Here is an 18,247-nt window from a genome sequence, read left to right on the forward strand (position 1 = left end):
TAAGTGCATCACACACTGGGTGTATGAGAGCTTGAAAAAAACAAAGTGAAAACTGATAACAGTGGTTTTACTGGAAGAGCTGAAGGCTGGGATTGGGTCTGTCCCTATGGGGGGTCTCATTATAGAGCTGGGGTGCAGCATCTCTCAGTCATAAGGTGCTGCCTTCAGGTGCCAGCCTTGCTTTCCAGACACCCATATACATGAATATATGAAATCAGCTTCATGTCTCAGCTGGGTCATTACTTTTCTTCTGAAATTACCTTCCTTCCTATCTAGGAATTGTTGTGGGGTCACGAATCATACTGAGCATCATGCTGAGTTACTCCTTGTGTTGCATTATAAACTAACCCGGTGCTGGCAGTAGGACCTGAAACCTCCATTTTACTTCTCACATAACAAGATGAAAAATGAGGAAATAGAAAGAAACATGTGCAATATTTCTGGTCTCAGTGAGCACTTCTTGAAGTGCATTCAGCTCTGCAGAAGGACAGACTCCCATTGCCTTTATTAGTGCGCTCGTCCTGCAAGCAGTGCTGCAATATGGGCACTGCAGCTCCTGTGCCATCCCATGGCAGTGTCACCTGGGGTTGGGTGCAGCAGGAAATACCAGCTCTATACAAGCCACAGCGGATGAACAGTTACAGACGTGATTGCAGCACAGCTTCCGTTTTCCTGGGGCTTTTAATAGTGAAACAGCTCAAAGAGGAGGCAGAGGGGAGCAGAGTGCAGGGAGGCAGCAGCACAGAGCTGAGCAGGAGCAGCTATGGGGGACGCCTTCATCCGACACATCGAGCTGCTGGGCTATGAGAAGAGGTTCTTCCCCAGCCAACACTATGTAAGTGCACAGTGAGCATTGGAAGGCTGGCTGGGGCAAAAGCCTGGTCAATGCGTTTCTTGAGATAGATGTGATTAAGGGTTTAAGAGCATCCCTTTGTGGAGCTGGGGATCATGGAGATGGCACGGGCTGGAGGCAGCCAGAGGATAACGCCATGCTGGGGTTTGGGGTTCTGGCCACATGCTGAGCTGCATCACTCTGCTCTGCCCCACAGGTCTACATGTTCCTGGTGAAGTGGAACGACCTCTCTGAAAAGCTCATCTACCGCCGGTTCACCGAGATTTACGAGTTCCATGTGAGCAGACCCAGAGGGACACATCCCCCATCAGGGTTGGGCAAGGGGGCAATCAGGAATGGGGAACCCAGTGACCCCATAGGGAGGTTTCTCCTGGTGTTGGGTTGCAGGGTGCAGCTGGGGGGGGTGAGCTGGGGGTGTTGTGGAGGGGTCCCTGTGCCATTCTCACAGCCCTGCCTGGCCCTGCTCCATAGAAAGCACTGAAGGAGATGTTCCCCATCGAGTCTGGAGATATCAACGCGGAGAACAGGATCATCCCACACTTACCAGGTAAGAGCAGAACCAGAAGTCACAACCACGTGAGAAATCACCCCAAGCTTCTCTACCCCTGTGCAGATGTTATCTGGCATCTCCGTTCCTTCTTATGGGGCTGGAAATCAAGACCTCAGCAGGGTCTGCCTGGTGCTGGGTGCCACGGGGATTCATCTCAGAGCGTCAGCTCCAGTCCTGGGTGGATTTAAGGGAGAGATGTGCTGGGCAGCTGCAGTTGAGCATGGCCTTCCTTTGGTGACACAGCCCACAGGGTGGATTTTGGTGCTCTTGTGGTGAAGGCAGAAGGGGAAGCAATGCAATTTATGTTCAAGGAGATGGAATAAACTGATATAATGAGCTCACAATGTACTAAACTAAGCAAGGTGCGGCTCAGGAAAATACCCCTTTACATTTAATTTCCTTCTTCAAACAAGGCAGGGAGGGAGAAGTACCTGTGGGCTCTGACTCCTCAAGGCAGGCTGTGCAAGCTCTACACTCACAGCCTGGGGCCAAAGCCACTTGTTTTCAGGTGCAGAGCATCCTGCTCCAGCAAGGTTTAAATCTGTGGCTTTCTTTCCCCTCTCCACCAGCCCCAAAGTGGTTTGATGGGCAGCGCTCGACGCAGAGCAGGCAGGGCACGCTGGCCGAGTACTGCTACACGCTGGTCAATCTGCCACACAAGATCTCCCGCTGTCTGCATGTGGTCAGCTTCTTTGAGGTCCGGCCTGATGACATGAACCCCGTCACAGACAGCCAGTGAGTGCAGCAGGGCCAGTTCTGCACCTCTGTGATGCAACACCAATTATCCACACAATAATTAGCCCTTGGGATCTAACTAATGCACTGCTTTGCTCCATGTAGGATCAGGAAGCCCGAGGTGTTCCTCCTGCCTAAGGATGCAAAGAAAAACGCCAGCGGTGAGAGGCCCAGGGAGGCCACAGCAAAATGCACAGGGAGAGTGGCAGGGTGGGTGGATGGGGCTGAGCAGGGGCAGGCTGCCCCATGGCAGGGGCTGTGGCTGAAAGCAGGATGCAAAAGCAGCCCTGCTGTGGAGTGAAACCTCATCCCATGGGAAAAAGAGTCTGGGATGTAGCTGTTGGGTCCCAGAAGGTGCTGAGGTTTTGCATTAGGCTGTTCTGGAGTTGCTTTTAGTGTGGCTGAAATAGGATATTTCTGTGTGGGGAGGAAACATCTCTCTTCTCTCCCACAGACATCACAGGTCCCATCGTCCTGCAGACGTACCGAGCCATCGCTGACTACGAGAAGAGCTCCAAGTCTGAGATGGCTCTGAAAGCTGGGGATGCAGTGGATGTCGTGGAGAAGAGTGAGACAGGTCAGTGTCCATGCTGCCATGGACCAGCCCCATTCCTGGCCACCATCTCAATAGGGATGGGGATAAACTTTGTGTCTTACGCCCAAACATTGTGTTCCTATGCTGTCAGTTACAACACTAAAGGTTGTGTGAGGGGCTGCTGATGGAAAGGCCAAACTTCTCAGTGCTTCCCGATTCACATTCACATGGAGCCCCATGACAGTTGGTTTTGGTTGGGGTGTGAGGCAATACTAGAAAACCCTGCAGCCTCCTCACATGCCTGAGCCTGGGATGGTTCCTGCCCATGAGGAAGCAGCATGATGTGGTGGGGCTCCCCAGTTACACCACCACAAAAACAGAGAACGGCCCCAGTGCCCTTCCGCTGTGTCATGGGGACTCCTGAACACGGGATGGAGAACACAGCTGCTGCTGTTGTTGGCCTTTCCTGCAGCCTCCATGCTGTCCTTGCTCTTGCTCACCTTGCTCTCCTTGCAGGCTGGTGGTTTTGCCAGTTAAAGAACAAGCGGGGCTGGGTGCCAGCTGCTTATCTGGAGCCACTGGATGGTCCTGATGAATCAGAGGAGCAGGAGCCCAACTATGCAGGTAAAACACTCAGGAAAAGCACAGCGTTCCCAAGAGCATCACCCATCTGCAGGGCAATTCACTGACATGAGAGCACAGAGCATGGGGAGAAATGCTGTAGGAGCAGCACAGGTTTTCCCTTGCACTGAGCTCCTTCACTCTCCTTATTGCCCTGCTGTGAGCACTGGTCCCTGTTGTGCCAGGCAGGGGGGAGGGTCCTGCAGGTTCCTGCTCATTGCTCTCAGGGCTTCATCTTTGTGGTTTTCAAAACACTGCAACAGACTCTATTAGCACAGCACTTCCTTGTTCCTCATTTAATCGCCTGAATTACAAACATGCTTTTCAGCCTAGACTGTTGTCCTTTTCACTACGTGCACTCACCAGCTTTCTCCTGCAGAAGTGCTGGGTGGACCTTGAGGAGCTGTGGCACCAGCAGAGCTCAGTCCAGGTTTGCAGACCTGGAACACCCTGGATTTGCTTTAAATTGCAGGTTGATGCCCTGATGCTTCCTCTGCTCGGTGAAGGAGAGGCTAAGCACCATCACTCATGTGATGTCCCAATTTGTGTGTGCAGGTGAGCTGTACGTGGTGCAGAAGAGCTACACAGCTGTGGAGGAGGACGAGCTGACTCTCAAGGAGGGTGACACCATCGAGGTGATCCACAAGCTGCTTGATGGCTGGTGGGTCGTCAGGTGAGAAACACCACAAAGCAGGCAATAGGATGGGATGGACCAGAGGTTCTCCATATCAGGGCTGTGACGTCTGTGGACCATTTGGTGCTGCTGCCCAATGCTTTCTTCTGCAGGACTTCTAGTAGCCTTGTGGCTTTGCTAAGTGCAGCCACCAAGGAGGCAGCAGAGGGGACAAAAATGCATCTGTTCTTTTTCCTGCCTCTAAATATCCTGGCACTGTTTGGTGTAACCTCAGCTTTCATCCCAGCCTAAGCTCACCCTGCAGCCTTGGACTTTCCCAGGGGAACCCCAGCTGCATTTGTGCTCTGGAGAACAAGCAGTGTTATTTTGTGTTGCAGGAAGGATGAAACCACGGGTTATTACCCCTCCATGTACCTGCAGAAATCCGGGGAGGTGAACAACCCTGAGAAGAGCGGGCTGAGGAACCGCAACATTCCTCCCCGGAGGTAGGAAATGAGCTGAGGGAGGGAGGAGGGCAAAAGCTCTTCATTGAGGGGGTGATATGAAAGTGTTGTGTGTGTGGTGTCCCCTGCTCACCCCAGCAATGCAGAGAGAGGAGAGAGGTGAGCAGAACACAGAGAACAGGAGCAGATCATGCAGGACTGCGGCAAAGGCAGCCTGGATCAGGCAGGATCAGGCAGACACATTTCTCCTTGTCCTTCTGCAGAGTTTCTTTTCTGGGTTAATCTCGTTTCATTTTCAAATTAGATTTTTTTTCTTTTTTTTTTTCTTTTTTTTTTCCCCCTAAGTGCATCCAGTGAATCTTTGAGAAGCGGGGAGAGATTTGACTAATCAGGGCTGCCAAATGGCCTAATCTGACGGGAGGATTTGAGCTAATGGAAGGGATTTTATTTTGATTAAAAAGATAAAAAGCAATAATAGCTCATTAATTCTGATGCAACGACAACGGCTAAGAAGGGCAGAGCTTGCCTGGATCTTTTCTTCCCCCACAAGAGAACAAGGCAGTCTTCTATAAAATCTCTCCAAATCCGGCTCTGCTGGAGCATAGGTTGATGGTGAGGCAAAATGGTACAAATCTGCTTATTTGAGTGCACTGATGCTTTACTGATGCTCCCTTGAGGAGGTGACGTGGTGAGGACAGTGACCTCTCCCCGTGGCACTGCTGATGGCATAGATACCATATCCATCCATCCCCCATCTGCAAGTGATGTTGTACATCTCTTCCAGGAGTTTCTTGAATTCTGGGGGAAAACTCATGCCTTTCCTGCCCTTTTCAGCATTGTGCCTAATCTACCTTGCCATCCCCACCTTCACTTTCCAGGCTTCAGGTTTCACCCATCAGCACATACTCCCAAAGCCTCCTAATAGCAGTTCATAAGAGAAATAGTGTGATTAAGGGCTATGGTTATGGAAATGGAATGTTTAAATTTGGACTTGCTGCAGATCCACCATCCGCAACGCAAAGAGTATCCACAACAAGGGACGGAAGCAGATCAGTCAGGAAACCTACAGGAGGAATAGCAAGAAGTACATGCAGAACCGGAGGCAGATGAGAAGCAATTTGCGGAACAAGGACATCATCTGTAAGTCTCAGCAGGGTCCCTGACCTAGACGTGGACTGAAGTCCCATAGGACTGCTATTTTATGATTGTATGACGTGGTTCATGCTCTCCAACGCTGGTTGCTGGCAGAATCTCTGTGCCACACTGAAAGATGTAGGGGGAGAGGAGGAAGCAAGTCCTCTTTCCTCTCAAACCCTTAGCACTTTGTGGCCCCAAGCTTGGGCTGTCCTTACAGCATGGCCTCCAGCTCTGCCCCATCACAGGACCTGAAGGAGCACATGGAGGTGTAGGGTCGTGTATGAGTTCTGATCCATCTCTACGTCTGCTTCACCCACAGCTGAGAAAAATGAGCAAGAAGAGACCAAGTCGAAGGCTCAGCCTGCTGTTCCTCCACGGCCCAGCAAAGACCTCATCATGAACCGCTGCACAGAGAGCACCAGGAGGAAGATCATGTGAAGGACCTCAAGCCCTGCAAGCAGCTGTTTTAACTTCATTTCTCATGCAGTGGGGGCACAGAGACAGGCTGGGGGTCTGCATGTCTCCCAGAGCAGCTGTGAGCTTGTGTTAGCTCTGAGCCAGGGCTTCAATCACTGCGAGAGAACCCCAACATGTAAATAACGTGTACAAAAAGCAGCTTAGAGACACTTTATATGTGTATTTCAATGCTTTCGTGCTCTGTGGACGACTGATCAATAAACAAGATGCTGAAGCAATGCTGTTCAATAGCGACATCTCCCTCCTGAAAGCTTCTGTGCTCCCTCTAGTGGGAAAATGGAGCTGAGGGCGCAGGTGTGAGGAGTGAGACGATGAAAAGAACTGGCTATCAGGTGAAATTGCTTGAGATGAAGCAGCCATAAGAGGCAGCCATGGGGTCAGGAGGGTATGATGTGAGGTGGGTATGATGTGAGGTGGGCATGAAGTGAGGTGGGTGTGATGTGAGGAGGCCATGAGACTCAGCTACCCCAGATGGAGGTGGGATGGGGCAGGGTATCTCCAAGAGCTCTGTGTGGCTGATCCTGCCTCTTTTCAGGCTGAGTGCTATCACAGAGGGACAGAGTTTGGGCCAAGTTCTGGCTTTGGGTTTAGGTTGTGGTCCCTGTTTGAGTGGGCCCACTCTCTGAGGTGGCCGGCATTGCCGCTTTAAGAGTGAGGAAGGAGCTCTCTAAGGCGCATGAGCAGAGGTCACCAACATGGCGGCGTTATGGCGAGGCATGAGGGCAGCATGGCGTCCTCCGGTTCCCAGCCGTGGTCTGGCCAAACCTGCGGGGCCACCGAGCGCCCGGGGGCTGCGGGAAGCGGATGAGGCCGCTCCGATCTTCCAGTATGTGGGAAAAGCGGCTAAGAGGAAAGATCGCGTCTTCGTGTGGGGTTTCTCCTACTCGGGAGCTCTGGGAGTGCCCAGCTTCGTGAAGCCGGATGAGGGATGGAAGAAACCGCGGAGGATCCAAGCGACGCCGTATAGGCTGGAAACGGAGGATAAGGTGGGTATATGGGTATATGGATATGTGGGTATATAGGTATATGGGAATATGGTGAGGGTGGGCATATGGGTATATGGGCATAGTGAGGGTGGGTATATGGGTATGTGGGTATATGGGTTTATGGTGAGGGTGGGCATGTGGGTATATGGGCATATGGGTATATGGTGAGGGTGGGTATATGGGTTTGTGGTGAGGATGGGCATATGGGTATATGGTGAAGGTGGGTATATGGGTATATGGTTATATAGGTATATGGGAATATGGTGAGGGTGGGTATATGGGTATATGGTGAGGGTGGGCATATGGATATATGGGTATATAGGTGTATGGGCATGGTGAGGGTGGGTATATGAGCATATGGGTATATGGGCATAGGGGCACGGTGAGGGTGGGTATATGGGCATATGGTTATATAGGTATATGGGTACATGGGCATATGGGAATATGGTGAGGGTGGGTATATGGGCATATGGGTATATGGGCACGGTGAGGGTGGGTGTATGGGTATATAGTGAGGGTGGGCTGGTGTTGGACTTGGTGATCTCAGTGTTCTTTTCCAGCTTTAATGATTCTCTGATTCATTTTTCTGAGCGCTGCCTTATCACTGCGTACTGTTCTCTGTCTTCAAAGATAACCTCTGCTGCCTGTGGTTACGGATTCACATTACTGGCTTCTAACACCACCGACATCACCAAAGTGTGGGGCATGGGCCTGAACAAGGACTCGCAGCTTGGATTTCAGAGGAGCATAAGAGACAGAAGTAAGAGATCAAGAACTCTGAGTGTCCTTTACTTACAGGATTTTTATTTTAAAATGTTCTTTAAACGATGAGGGAAAACCACGTTATAACCAGGTTTTCCTCTTTGTACCCTAAAAGAGCATAATTTATCAAGGTGATTGAACTAGAAGGAACAGAGAGAGGAAAAAGGGATTTTATTTTGTGCTGTCCATGTCTCTTTAGACAGATACTGGCACTGCTGATGGTAGCATTTGACTTAAAGAGTACGTGTAGGTGTTCTCTTTCTAATTGAGGCAGTGAGAACTAGTTGAAATGCTGCTATATGTGAGCAGAATACTGTATTGAGTCTTCTGGGATTTGCTCTCTCCTGTTACAGTGTTTGATATCACAGCTTTTATCTCCCCTTAACCTTTTGCCTAGTACTTTTTATGTTTTTCTGTTCAGTTTTTTTCCCAGTTGACCATAACTGATTACATTCTCTTAAGTTACTGTATATTTTTAATACAGCCTGTCACTTCCTTTCCTGAACCTTAGATCTCTTATCCCTTATGGAGCTGTGCTTGCTATTGTTTTTCTGCATGCCATTTTCTTTATGGGTCTTCTTTAATCTGCTGCTCTTTAAATATGAAGCCCTAAGGTTTTACGTTCGCCTTTCATGCTGTCTTCTTGTGCTGTCTGCTATTGTACCTTGTTTGCAGTATCACCACTTGTACAGAGTACTTTATTTTGTGCTTAGTGTTAGGCTTTCTAGTAATCTAGATGTATTCAACACAATGACTGAGCATATGGCTTGAAAGCCTCAGTTTCCCAATTCTGGCCTCCTGATGCTTTATTAACACTCACTATGTAGGTGTGGTGGATTTTTGGTTAGGCAGTGATTCTTGGCTTCAGCCATCCCTATTTCTTTCAGTCTTTTCCTTCCAGTGATGAATTTCTCACTGGTGACAGGATGAGCAGAAATGGCCTCAAGTTGCGCCAGGGTAAGTTTAGGTTTTAAATTAGGAAACACTTCTTTACAAAAAGGTTTGTGAGGCACTGGAACAGGCTCCCCAGGGAGGTGATTGAGTCAGCATCCCTGAATGTGTTTAAAAACTGTTTGGATGTGGTGCTCAGGGACATGATTTAGTGGAGGGTTGTTGAGGTTTAGGGTAGTATGGTTAGGTTGTGGTTGGACTTGATGATCTTTAGTTCTTTTCCAACCTGGGTGATTCTGTGATTCTAATATCCGTCACCTTTTTACTGTGATTAGCATCCTAGCTTTCAAACATAAGTTTGCTTTTGTAACAAATAGGAATCTGTTTGTGTATGTACAGTATAATCAAAAAGTATATGATGAATTTGCTTTATAGAACCAACTGACTTCTTTATTTCTCTCTATTCCTTAAGCTAAAGGCTACGAATATGTCTTAGAACCATCTCCAATTCCATTACCACTGGAAAAGCCACAGAAGACTCGAGTCTTGCAGGTGTCCTGTGGAAGAGCTCATTCCCTGATCCTAACAGATAGTGAAGGAGGTATAGTACTGCTTATGCTGGTAATTGTGCTTTCAATAAAGGACTTGAGGAAGATTGTATGCTGTGCTCTAGAGCTAGACCCGAGAAGGACTGCCTGCGCTGTTGATGTGATGCAGGCAGCTGTTGGCCATTGTGGGATTGCTCCCAGCAGGCAGAGGCCTGAGCTGATAATTGTGCTGTGCTCTGCATTCTGTTTGGCTGAAGCTGTAAAAGTGTTGGATGCTTTTTTACTGTGAGTATTGCAAAATATGGTTTGTTTATCTAGCCTCAGGCCTCCTTTAAGTGCAGGCTATTTGTCTTGTTCGAGCAGATACGTTTTTGAATTCATTTTTGGATGGCTTTGCCAATAGTTCTGTGTTACTTTCCCTGTGGAGCCCGAGTGCTGCATTTATAAAAGCAGTGAATGAATCAGCTTCTGTGCAGAAGGTCTGGTGTGTGAATCAGTGTTCTGCCTCTCTGGTAATTCTCCGTAGCAGTGGCTTCAGTGCTGCTTATCGCTGGGTGAGCTGCATGGTGGATGTAATGCTCCTGTGGGAGCACTGATCTATTCCTGAGTCTCCTTGGCAACAGCAGGATGGGCTGTGCAATTACTGAAGGACAGCCAATGGGCTCCAGGTACTGCTGCTGTGCCTGCAACGATGCTCCTGGATATTGTTGACTAAAATGGATTCTGTCGCTTGACTTTAAGTGGATTTGGTTTGGAGAAGGTTTCTGCCCATTTTTCAAGTATTGTGCTTGAACTGAGGGCTTCACGAATATGTTTTGTGTACCTACAGAGAAGCTTTTGTGAGGTTGGACAGCAACAAAACTAGTGTGTTTTATCATTGTTTTTCAGTCTTCACCATGGGAAACAATTCTTATGGACAGTGTGGTCGGAAAGTTGTTGAAGATGAAATTTACAGGTGAGAATCCAAATGATTTGAACTTTGTTAATGTTAAAAGCATTGTTGCATGAAAAGAACCTTTCAGTAAAGTTTGTAGGTGGTATAAGGGTACTGTTCTTACTCTTGAGCAGGCTTTTATGCTGCAGGCATCATATAAAGGGCCTGACTGTAAAGCTAGATTGGACATTCTTCTTACCATGTTCATAAAACAGGGAAAAAAGTCAATATCTGACATTCTTCACAGGACACAGTGAGGAAAAGCAGCCTTGAGGTAATCCTCATCAGTAGTCCTTCCTTCTTCCTTCAGCCTTTTGGAGAGGGTGTGCAAGTGCCTTTTCTGGGGGGTCTTAGAAATGCCATTTCATCATAAAAGAGTCATCCTTTTGTTGGACCTCTGTGCTGTAACTGCCTTTGAATCTGAACTAATTTCCCTTACGGTGTGTTTATGGGCCACAAAGTGCATTCTCAGAATGCTTTACAAGAGAGTAGTGATCAAAGTGGGGATATGTTGGAAGTTACTGATTCCCTCACTGGGCTTTTAAAAGGTTTTGCAGATTGCTGAGTGATCCATGAGTCTTAAAACTCCGCAGGCCAAGTAAATAGCTGTGATTTAGCTAACTCTTCTTCACCTTGACAATGGAAGTTAGTTGTATTGTTCAGAATTCCTGCTTTTATGAAAGAGTGAAATGAATCCTAGCACTGCTGTGTTTGTGCTCTGGGATCTAATTCCAATTAGTCTGTAGTTAAGCATAGGGTTTATGCGGGTGCTGCAGTATTATGTATTGTCAGTGTTATTTCCAGGCTAGGGAATGTGTTTGAGGACTTCCACCCCCAATTCACATTAAAGGTTATATTTTAAAAGCATCACTTCTTTAGGAGAAGAGAACGCAAAATCAGTTCCCTTTTTTGTTCAGTGGAACTGTGCTTTCTGAATCTGTAAAAGCATGAAAGACTCTTCTTCAAACAGCAAAGTGGCTTTTGGTAAAGGGAAGGTCTACCTTCATATTTTTCAGTTGCAGTCCTCTGAAATGCTCTCTTTGCCTTTTATCTTCTCGGTTACCATTTGATGGTGTCCAGTGAAAGCCATTTAATTCATCAGCTGAATGATTTTGACAGCAGAGTTGTCCAGGTAAGAGCATCTTCTGAATCTAATTCCGAAGGTGGGTTGAAAACTGGCTGGTGGGTGAGCCCAGAGCTTAGTGATCAATGACACAAAGTTGGGTTGGAGGCCATTATCTGGTGGCTTATCCCAGGGGGGTCAGTACTGGGTCCATCCTTCATTAATAGTCCCTTGGATCAGTAGCGGTTTGTATCTGGCATTGAGAGCTGTGTGGTAGCATCCTGAAAAGGGAGATCTCTTATTTACTGTTATTATGTTGCACTGCTGAATCTGGCTTTCTGGTAACTAAACCTTGTTTCTAGATCTGGGAACAAAAGATCTGCAGCATCTCTTCCCACAAAGAAAACTCTGCTGTTGCTTGTGCTGTGTCACACTGTTTGTAGCCTTCCCTGCCTGTAGAACATTTTCATTTGCAGAGAAAGGTCAAAATCTGAGCTGGCAGGCACTGTAGAGGTTCATTGCTCAATTTGTCTGCCAGTAATGCTTCATTAAATCAATTCTGAACACATGACCTTTCCTGACCAGGTCTGGCTTTCTGTTTGTGTGCAGGTCGTGTGTGGGCAGGACCACAGTCTGTTTAGAACCAAGAAAGGTGCTGTCTTTGCATGTGGTTGGGGAGCTGATGGACAAACAGGTAGGAGCTCAGCTCAACGTGTTATATTCATCCATTCACTGCAATGCAAGCTCTTAATTCAGAGTTAAATCTCTCTTGCATGCATGGATGGAAAGAGGCTGGTGTGTTTCCAGCTGTGTGCAGATGCTCTCAGTACTCTGATGTAACCACACTGAGACAGAGCAGTTCAGTTCATTTTCCAGATCCTGTGCTGTCAATCCCAGCGTGTCGTCTGAGGAGGATGTGTTTGCTGTTTGAAGCTCGAGGGGAGGGAATCTGGAAGTGGCATGTGAAAGTTGGCTCCCTGGTTTCATGCAGACTATGTTTCATGATTCTCATTTTGGGGTCTTTTGCTTCCTGTTTTGGGCTAACAGAGATTTTTTGGCTGCAGCTGCTGTCTTAGCATGGGATCTTTGGCCAGGCCCTTGTTCTGGTGGCTTTTGCTGGCAGAGGACTTTCTCTGAGCCTTTCCTGCTGTTTAGTCCTTCTGCTCCTCTTGAAGCCAGGTTCTCTCACGCAGGCATACCATGGTCTATCTGCATTCTGGTCTCCTGTCCAAGCAGCTGTCATGGCAAAAGATGCTGGAAGCCAGCACATGACACTTCACCTCCTATTGTCTAAAATGATTGCAGTGTGCTGTCACTTGCGGCTGTCTTTGCAGAAGATACAGTGCTGCTGGTCTGTGGAACTTTGCCTCCATCAGGATATCTGCTTGGCTTGTTCAGTGCTCTCAAACTTCAGTCCATGCAGACAAGAGAGATCAGGACCTACGCTGTTTCCTGAGTATGGCTGTGTAAAGTTGTTTTGTATTTAAGAGAGAGGTAGCTTTGGCTAGTAGAGCTGGTGTTTGTGCCTGCTTGTCCATTGAAGTTGGATCTGTGTAGGAATTAAAGCACATCTGGAAAAATATTCTTAATCATCTTACTCTTTTTCTTTTTTCCCCCTTTCAGGTCTTGGACACTACAATATCACCAGTGTTCCAACAAAGCTGGGTGGTGACATTGCTGGAGTAAACATTATCCAAGTCTCTTCCTATGGGGACTCTTGTCTGGCTGTTTCAGATGAGGGAGACCTCTTTGGTTGGGGAAATTCAGAATACTTGCAGTTGGCATCTGTCACAGAAGCAACACAGGTCAGTTGGCCTGGGGGCCTTGTTCTCACATGTTTCTGTTAGTCTGCAGTTAAAAATTAAGTGCTTCTCCCAGCAATTTTTTGACAGCAGTATAAATCAATATAAACTAACGCCACTAGCAGGCTGATTTTCCCAATGTTTACGAAACCAATGTGTCTGAAATGGCTGTATAGCTTTAGGGCAGCATGTTTTCCAGCTATTGACAGGCAGAGGTTTGGGTTACCTCATCCCAATTTGTCTGCTATAAGGGGAGAGCACACTGTATTCCTTTCCTCAGCCCATTGCTTTTGCACCCAATGAGATGCAGCTTCATGTTTGTGCTGGATGCTTTAATGAGGCAATCTTAGGATCTGTAGAAAGAAATAAAGGCTGAACTCTGTACCACGGGCCTGGATTTTTATACCAGCTACCTTAGTAGGTTTCCAGTTGGCCCTAAACAAGTCCCAGTTTTTCACACATAGAAGCTTTTTGGAGCAAACTTTCTGTGGGTAAAGGATATAGTGCTGACTTGACACTGAGTGTTGTAGTACTGATGTAATTAGACAGATGGTCTCCTCTTAGAGTTAGTGTAGAAAACGGAGTCAGGGAATTCATTCATACTCAGCTATTCTTGGCAGAAGGCTAAGAGCAAGCAATCACATTAGCATGGCCCTAGTAAAATATGTAACTTTGTTTCCTATGCTACTCCTCATCTATCGTTAATGTAGGGCTAATTAGTGAGGCTTGGAGGCAATGACTGTTATAAGTAGTGTAGTAGCTGCCTGACTGGGTGCTTATGGCTGAATTTGGAGGGGTCTGGAATAGCTCAATGGCACCTTGGCTGGAGTTTTACACATCACATGGGTAAGGTGCAAATTAAGGAACAGCAGGTGCTACCTGTAAGCAAAACTATAGAAGTGTTAAAAATGTAGGTGTTGTTTCCAGTTTATTACCTTGTCTGAAACAATTCTTGCAACCTCACACAGGTGAATGTTCCCAGACATTTGCCATTCAAGATCGGGAAGATAAAGGAGGCTGCGTGTGGAGGTACTGGCAATATTGTGCTAACTGGTGAGTTGATTTTTGCAGTCAGCCTCTTTAATGCAAGGCCGTGCAGTGGATGGATTAAAACATACTGAAACCAGCTTCTTGTTCACTGGAAGCAGGGAGCTGCTGTCACTATGATGAGCTTGGATGATGAGAACACTATGATTTAAGAATGAACTAGAGATCCCATCTGATCCCTTCTTTATAATGAAGGTGAATTAGGAAAGAAGTAAGGCAACACTTGAGAGGAGGAGCAGCCCTTTATAAGTCAGACTTGATATAAGTCTGACTTACCAATAAATCTTGATGAAGCAGACTAGAAAGTAGAGAGTCCTGAGAGTTTTTGCTGAATGTTCTTGGTGCTCAAAGGAGTAAACAGTGATAACATTCAGTCTCTTGCTGATGTATTTTATCCAGCCTGTATCCTATCCCCTATGTTGGCGTTTTTCCCCCATAAAAGTTTTGCCTGTTGAAGCTTGATTAGTCTACACGTATTAAATAAAAAATAAAGGCATTGGAATGGGAATGCATTGTTAATTACTTTTGAGTATTCAGAAAGCATTAGACCTCTCTGGGAGAAAGGAGAAATGTCCCTTTGGATCTGCTGAACTGTTGGTCATGGCATGAATTTCACAGGCATGAGCTTTATTACAGAGTGTCTTCTTACATTAATGCAGAAGAAGGTGTTTACGTCTGGGGATATGGAATTCTTGGGAAAGGACCAAACCTAACTGAAGCAGCAGTGCCAGAGATGATTCCCCCCAGCCTTTTTGGATGGTCAGACTTCAGTCCGGATGTCCGTGTTGCTCATGTTCGCTGTGGACTCAGCCACTTTGCAGCACTTACAAGTAAGTTTCTAGTCCTGTTGTCATGAAGAAGTCATATAGCCATGCTATTTGCAGCTTAACTAACAGACAAGACCATCTCTCTTTAAACTTAAACCGTGCTGGAATGCAGCAGGAGGGGCAACATTTGCAGGAGTAAGCACGGTCTAGTTACTATGCTAGGATGTGATACCATGGTATGTATGCATGTGTTTGATACCTGCCTTAAAAAGAATGTGAAGGTCGCTTAAAAATGATCAGCAGAGGGCAGCAGCACAGAAAACCCATGTTACTGCTTAGCAAATAGTACTTTGCCAATGAGAAGTGCTTAGTCCTGTCATGCTTGGTCAGTGCTGGGGGAGTGATGCGCCTCCAGCTGGTCTGCCCTGTTAACCAGGAAGCATTGCAAACTGCATCCTGACTAAACTGTACTTGTTTTAGTTGGTTTTGGTTGTCTCTTTTGTGGAGCTGATCTGCTCTACATCCAGGTGGAGACAAACATGAGTGGTGTCTCCCAAAGGTCTGTCTTGGGACCAGTGAGTGCTCTTCAACATCTCTATCAATGACATAGAGGGCTTTCATGCTGTGTGTGTAACTCTTTATACTCCCAGCAGCACCACAGCCACAGCTGCCAACATCACAAATAGAGGGTTTTTTTAATGACTCTGCCTGATTTTTTTTCATTTATTCTTCTTTCTTTGAATAGACAAAGGAGAACTCTTTGTATGGGGCAAGAATCTAAGAGGGTGCCTGGGAATTGGAAGAATGGAGGACCAGTATTTCCCATGGAGGGTAAGGACAGTAATGTTAAGACCAAGAGTGTATTTTTTTTAGCTCATCTTTGTTATCATGAGGGCAAGAAACGTCATTTGCTGCATAGTTTGTTGAAGTAATTTTGGCAGAAGAGGAAACATAAGTTGACTGTAGGACTGCTTTCTTTTCCAAAGATCCTTGTCTAGCCTACCCTAGGGGTGGATTTACTTTTGAGTCCACTTTGAGGGTTATGTCCCCCTCCAACAAGTTGCTCCTGCAGGATGTTACTAAATCACTGTATTAAAGCAAGAGCAGTTAGCATTCTCTTTATAATGACCTGCTCTAGAGCCCAGCTATCTCTGCATTCCTTTAGCTCCAAGGAAAAGCTTGCATCGTGCTGTTTGTAGCCTCTGCTTTCCTTGAGCTTTAAGCCTACTACAAGTGAAAGAGGCATAACTGTACTAGCGGGTGGGCTGGGTCTGCTTAACATCAGAGCAAAAACTGCCTTAGGGAAAGTTGAGTTTTTACATCTCTTCTGCCTTTGCTGATGAGAGAAGAGACTAATCCTTGTGCTTGGGCAGATCCTGGTCCTGTCGTCTGGGTTATGCTCTGTTTGAGCATGTTTTTGTGCTGCTGTGCAGATGGGAAGAGGAAGCAGTCTCCTGGCTGGCTGCTAGTGAGTCCTCCCTTTCTGCCTTCCCAAAACTTAATCTCTGGTGCTGTGTCTTGCATTCTGTGGGTTTTCCTGCAAAAGCAACTGGTATGTTAAGCAGAAGGGGAGGAAATATCACGTACAGAATCTCAGCTTGAGAAATAATCTGCTCTCGTGTGTCTGATCCAGGTGACTATACCCGGCGAAGTGGTGGATGTTGCATGTGGAGTTGATCATATGGTGAGCATGGTTAAATCTTTCATGTAGCATTGCTGAGCCCTGGCGCTGTGCTTTGAAGATGAGGGTCGTGGTGAAGAGCTTTTTGGAATGGAAAACTCACTCCAGGGAACCAGGCAAGAAGTGACTGTGAGCAGAGACAGCCATAACAGTGCCTGGGTGTGCTGTCATCTCTGCATCGTGGAAACGCTCCAGCCTGGCTGCAAGAAGGAACTACATTCCCCAAAGAGAATGGAAACACAGGGAGTGCTCTGGCAGCTTCATGGCAGGCTCCCAAAGTGTCTGACACCCAGCCCACAGCTGGTGAGTCCCTCTGGGAGTGAAGATGAAGAACATCTATCTCCCTCAGGGAAGACTGGCAGGAGATGAAGTTTGTAGCTCAGGACATTCATTTGTGGATGCTTTCTCTGGCACATCAGTGTTGGACTGAGCCAAGCTATTTCTCAAGAGAAAACTTTTTATTTTTGCTGCTGTTTTTATGTGGAAGAAAACTCATTCTGGTGGTTGGAGTTCAGCACAACTGTCCCCAGCATCCACCACCAGCCCTGGACTCTGAAGACTTTGCATCCAAGGAACACATTTGTTAAACCGGGAGAGTGAAAACTTGTCTGCAGGGGGAAAGTACTGCAGTACCACTGCTATGGAAACACAGATTGATGGACAGTGGAAATAGGCTGCAAACAAAGCTCCCTTCTGACTACATGCAGTGGAAATGAGCAGCACTCGCTGTTTGTCGGCACTTTGTCTTCATGCTGCTGCCTTTGACTTTTGGATGTTCTTGCAGTCTTTCTCATCTATGGGGCTATGATTATTCCCAGTTGTAAAGAGCCTCATTGAATTAGCCTGGCAGTTCTGCAAGGCATGTCAGAGGAGGGAGTCCTGGGCTAGAAGCAGTTACTGCAAAGCCTTTGATTCTTGGTACCTTCTTGATACCAGCTAAAGGAGATGGGGTGCAGAACTTGTAGGCACTGAACTGGGAAACTGCGGTGAAATACTCCAAACCTCAGGCAGAGTTGTGTCATTTGTCTCTCTAGGAGATACCTCTACTTTGTAAACTAGGATTTTTTGGAAATCCAAGCAAGTGGTTTTTAATAAAGCCATTATAAAGTCTTTGTATGGGTAGTAATGGAGATTTTCTTGAGCTTGACTCCCCACAAGGGCTGCTCTGTCTTGAACTCTTCATTTAAAGTTAAGCCTTGTGGAGCACAGGGCTGAGGCACCTGCCTGGACCACCACATCTTCAGCTCCATGAGCTGAAATGCTGGCTTGAATCTGTTGTGTAATTACTGAAGTTTGGGGCTGAGATTACCTTGATGAAATTACTCTTAACAGCTACAGCTTCACCCCTGTGAAAGGTGAGGAGCCAGCAGCAGCATGGAGTTGGGGCAGCAACATTCAGCACTTTGTCCTTCAGAGAGAGCCCTGGAGGTCTCTGCAGTGAGGTGGGTGCAGCTCCAATTAACACCAACATAACCTCCTTGATTTTGCATTGATTAATTTGCCTTCCAAAACCCCACTGTGTTGTCAGCTGGGGCTTAAAATAACCCACAGGCATTGTAAGACAAGGCCTGGAGCAGGGCTGTGCCCATGCAGCTGGGCAAAGGGTGCCTCAAAACCCCCCAAAACAGCGATATTTTAGGCACCTGCAAGCTCTTTTCTCTCCAGGAGCCTTCAAAAACAAATGACTCAGAGGACAAATAATCAGAGCTCTCAGAAGACTGCTGGGATAACATTCATGACTCTAGTTCTTGTCTTTTCATCAGGGTTGGAGCTGCAACCTC

General features: G+C 46.9%; 2 protein-coding genes across 5 annotated transcripts; both read left to right on the forward strand.

Moving 5' to 3' along the window:
- Nucleotides 1-679: 679 nt before the first annotated feature.
- On the forward strand, nt 680-6,203 carry NCF1 (neutrophil cytosolic factor 1). The gene is made up of 11 exons (XM_015880920.3): nt 680-835; nt 1,050-1,130; nt 1,325-1,400; nt 1,973-2,138; nt 2,244-2,299; nt 2,593-2,715; nt 3,190-3,297; nt 3,850-3,967; nt 4,306-4,413; nt 5,372-5,511; nt 5,828-6,203. Exons 1-11 carry the CDS (start codon nt 764-766, stop codon nt 5,944-5,946), a joined length of 1,167 nt encoding a protein of 388 aa, XP_015736406.2. The 5' UTR covers nt 680-763; the 3' UTR covers nt 5,947-6,203.
- A 471-nt stretch (nt 6,204-6,674) lies between these two features.
- On the forward strand, nt 6,675-17,578 carry RCC1L (RCC1 like). Of its 4 annotated transcripts, none has more exons than XR_014936410.1 (11): nt 6,675-6,971; nt 7,602-7,731; nt 9,097-9,225; nt 10,061-10,127; nt 11,123-11,238; nt 11,779-11,863; nt 12,793-12,974; nt 13,940-14,024; nt 14,678-14,848; nt 15,531-15,616; nt 16,419-17,578. XR_014936410.1 is itself a non-coding variant. In XM_015880918.3 (11 exons), exons 1-11 carry the CDS (start codon nt 6,681-6,683, stop codon nt 16,494-16,496), a joined length of 1,356 nt encoding a protein of 451 aa, XP_015736404.2. In that variant the 5' UTR covers nt 6,675-6,680; the 3' UTR covers nt 16,497-17,578. The 4 variants fall into 4 exon arrangements, 1 of the variants encoding a protein (XP_015736404.2); XR_014936408.1 differs by having other exon boundaries at nt 11,187-11,238; nt 14,655-14,848; XM_015880918.3 differs by having other exon boundaries at nt 11,187-11,238.
- The last annotated feature ends 669 nt before the right edge of the window (nt 17,579-18,247 follow it).

This window comes from Coturnix japonica, chromosome 22 (assembly GCF_054131305.1).
Source record: "Coturnix japonica strain WE chromosome 22, WE-NBRP24, whole genome shotgun sequence".
Lineage (NCBI taxonomy): Eukaryota > Metazoa > Chordata > Aves > Galliformes > Phasianidae > Coturnix > Coturnix japonica.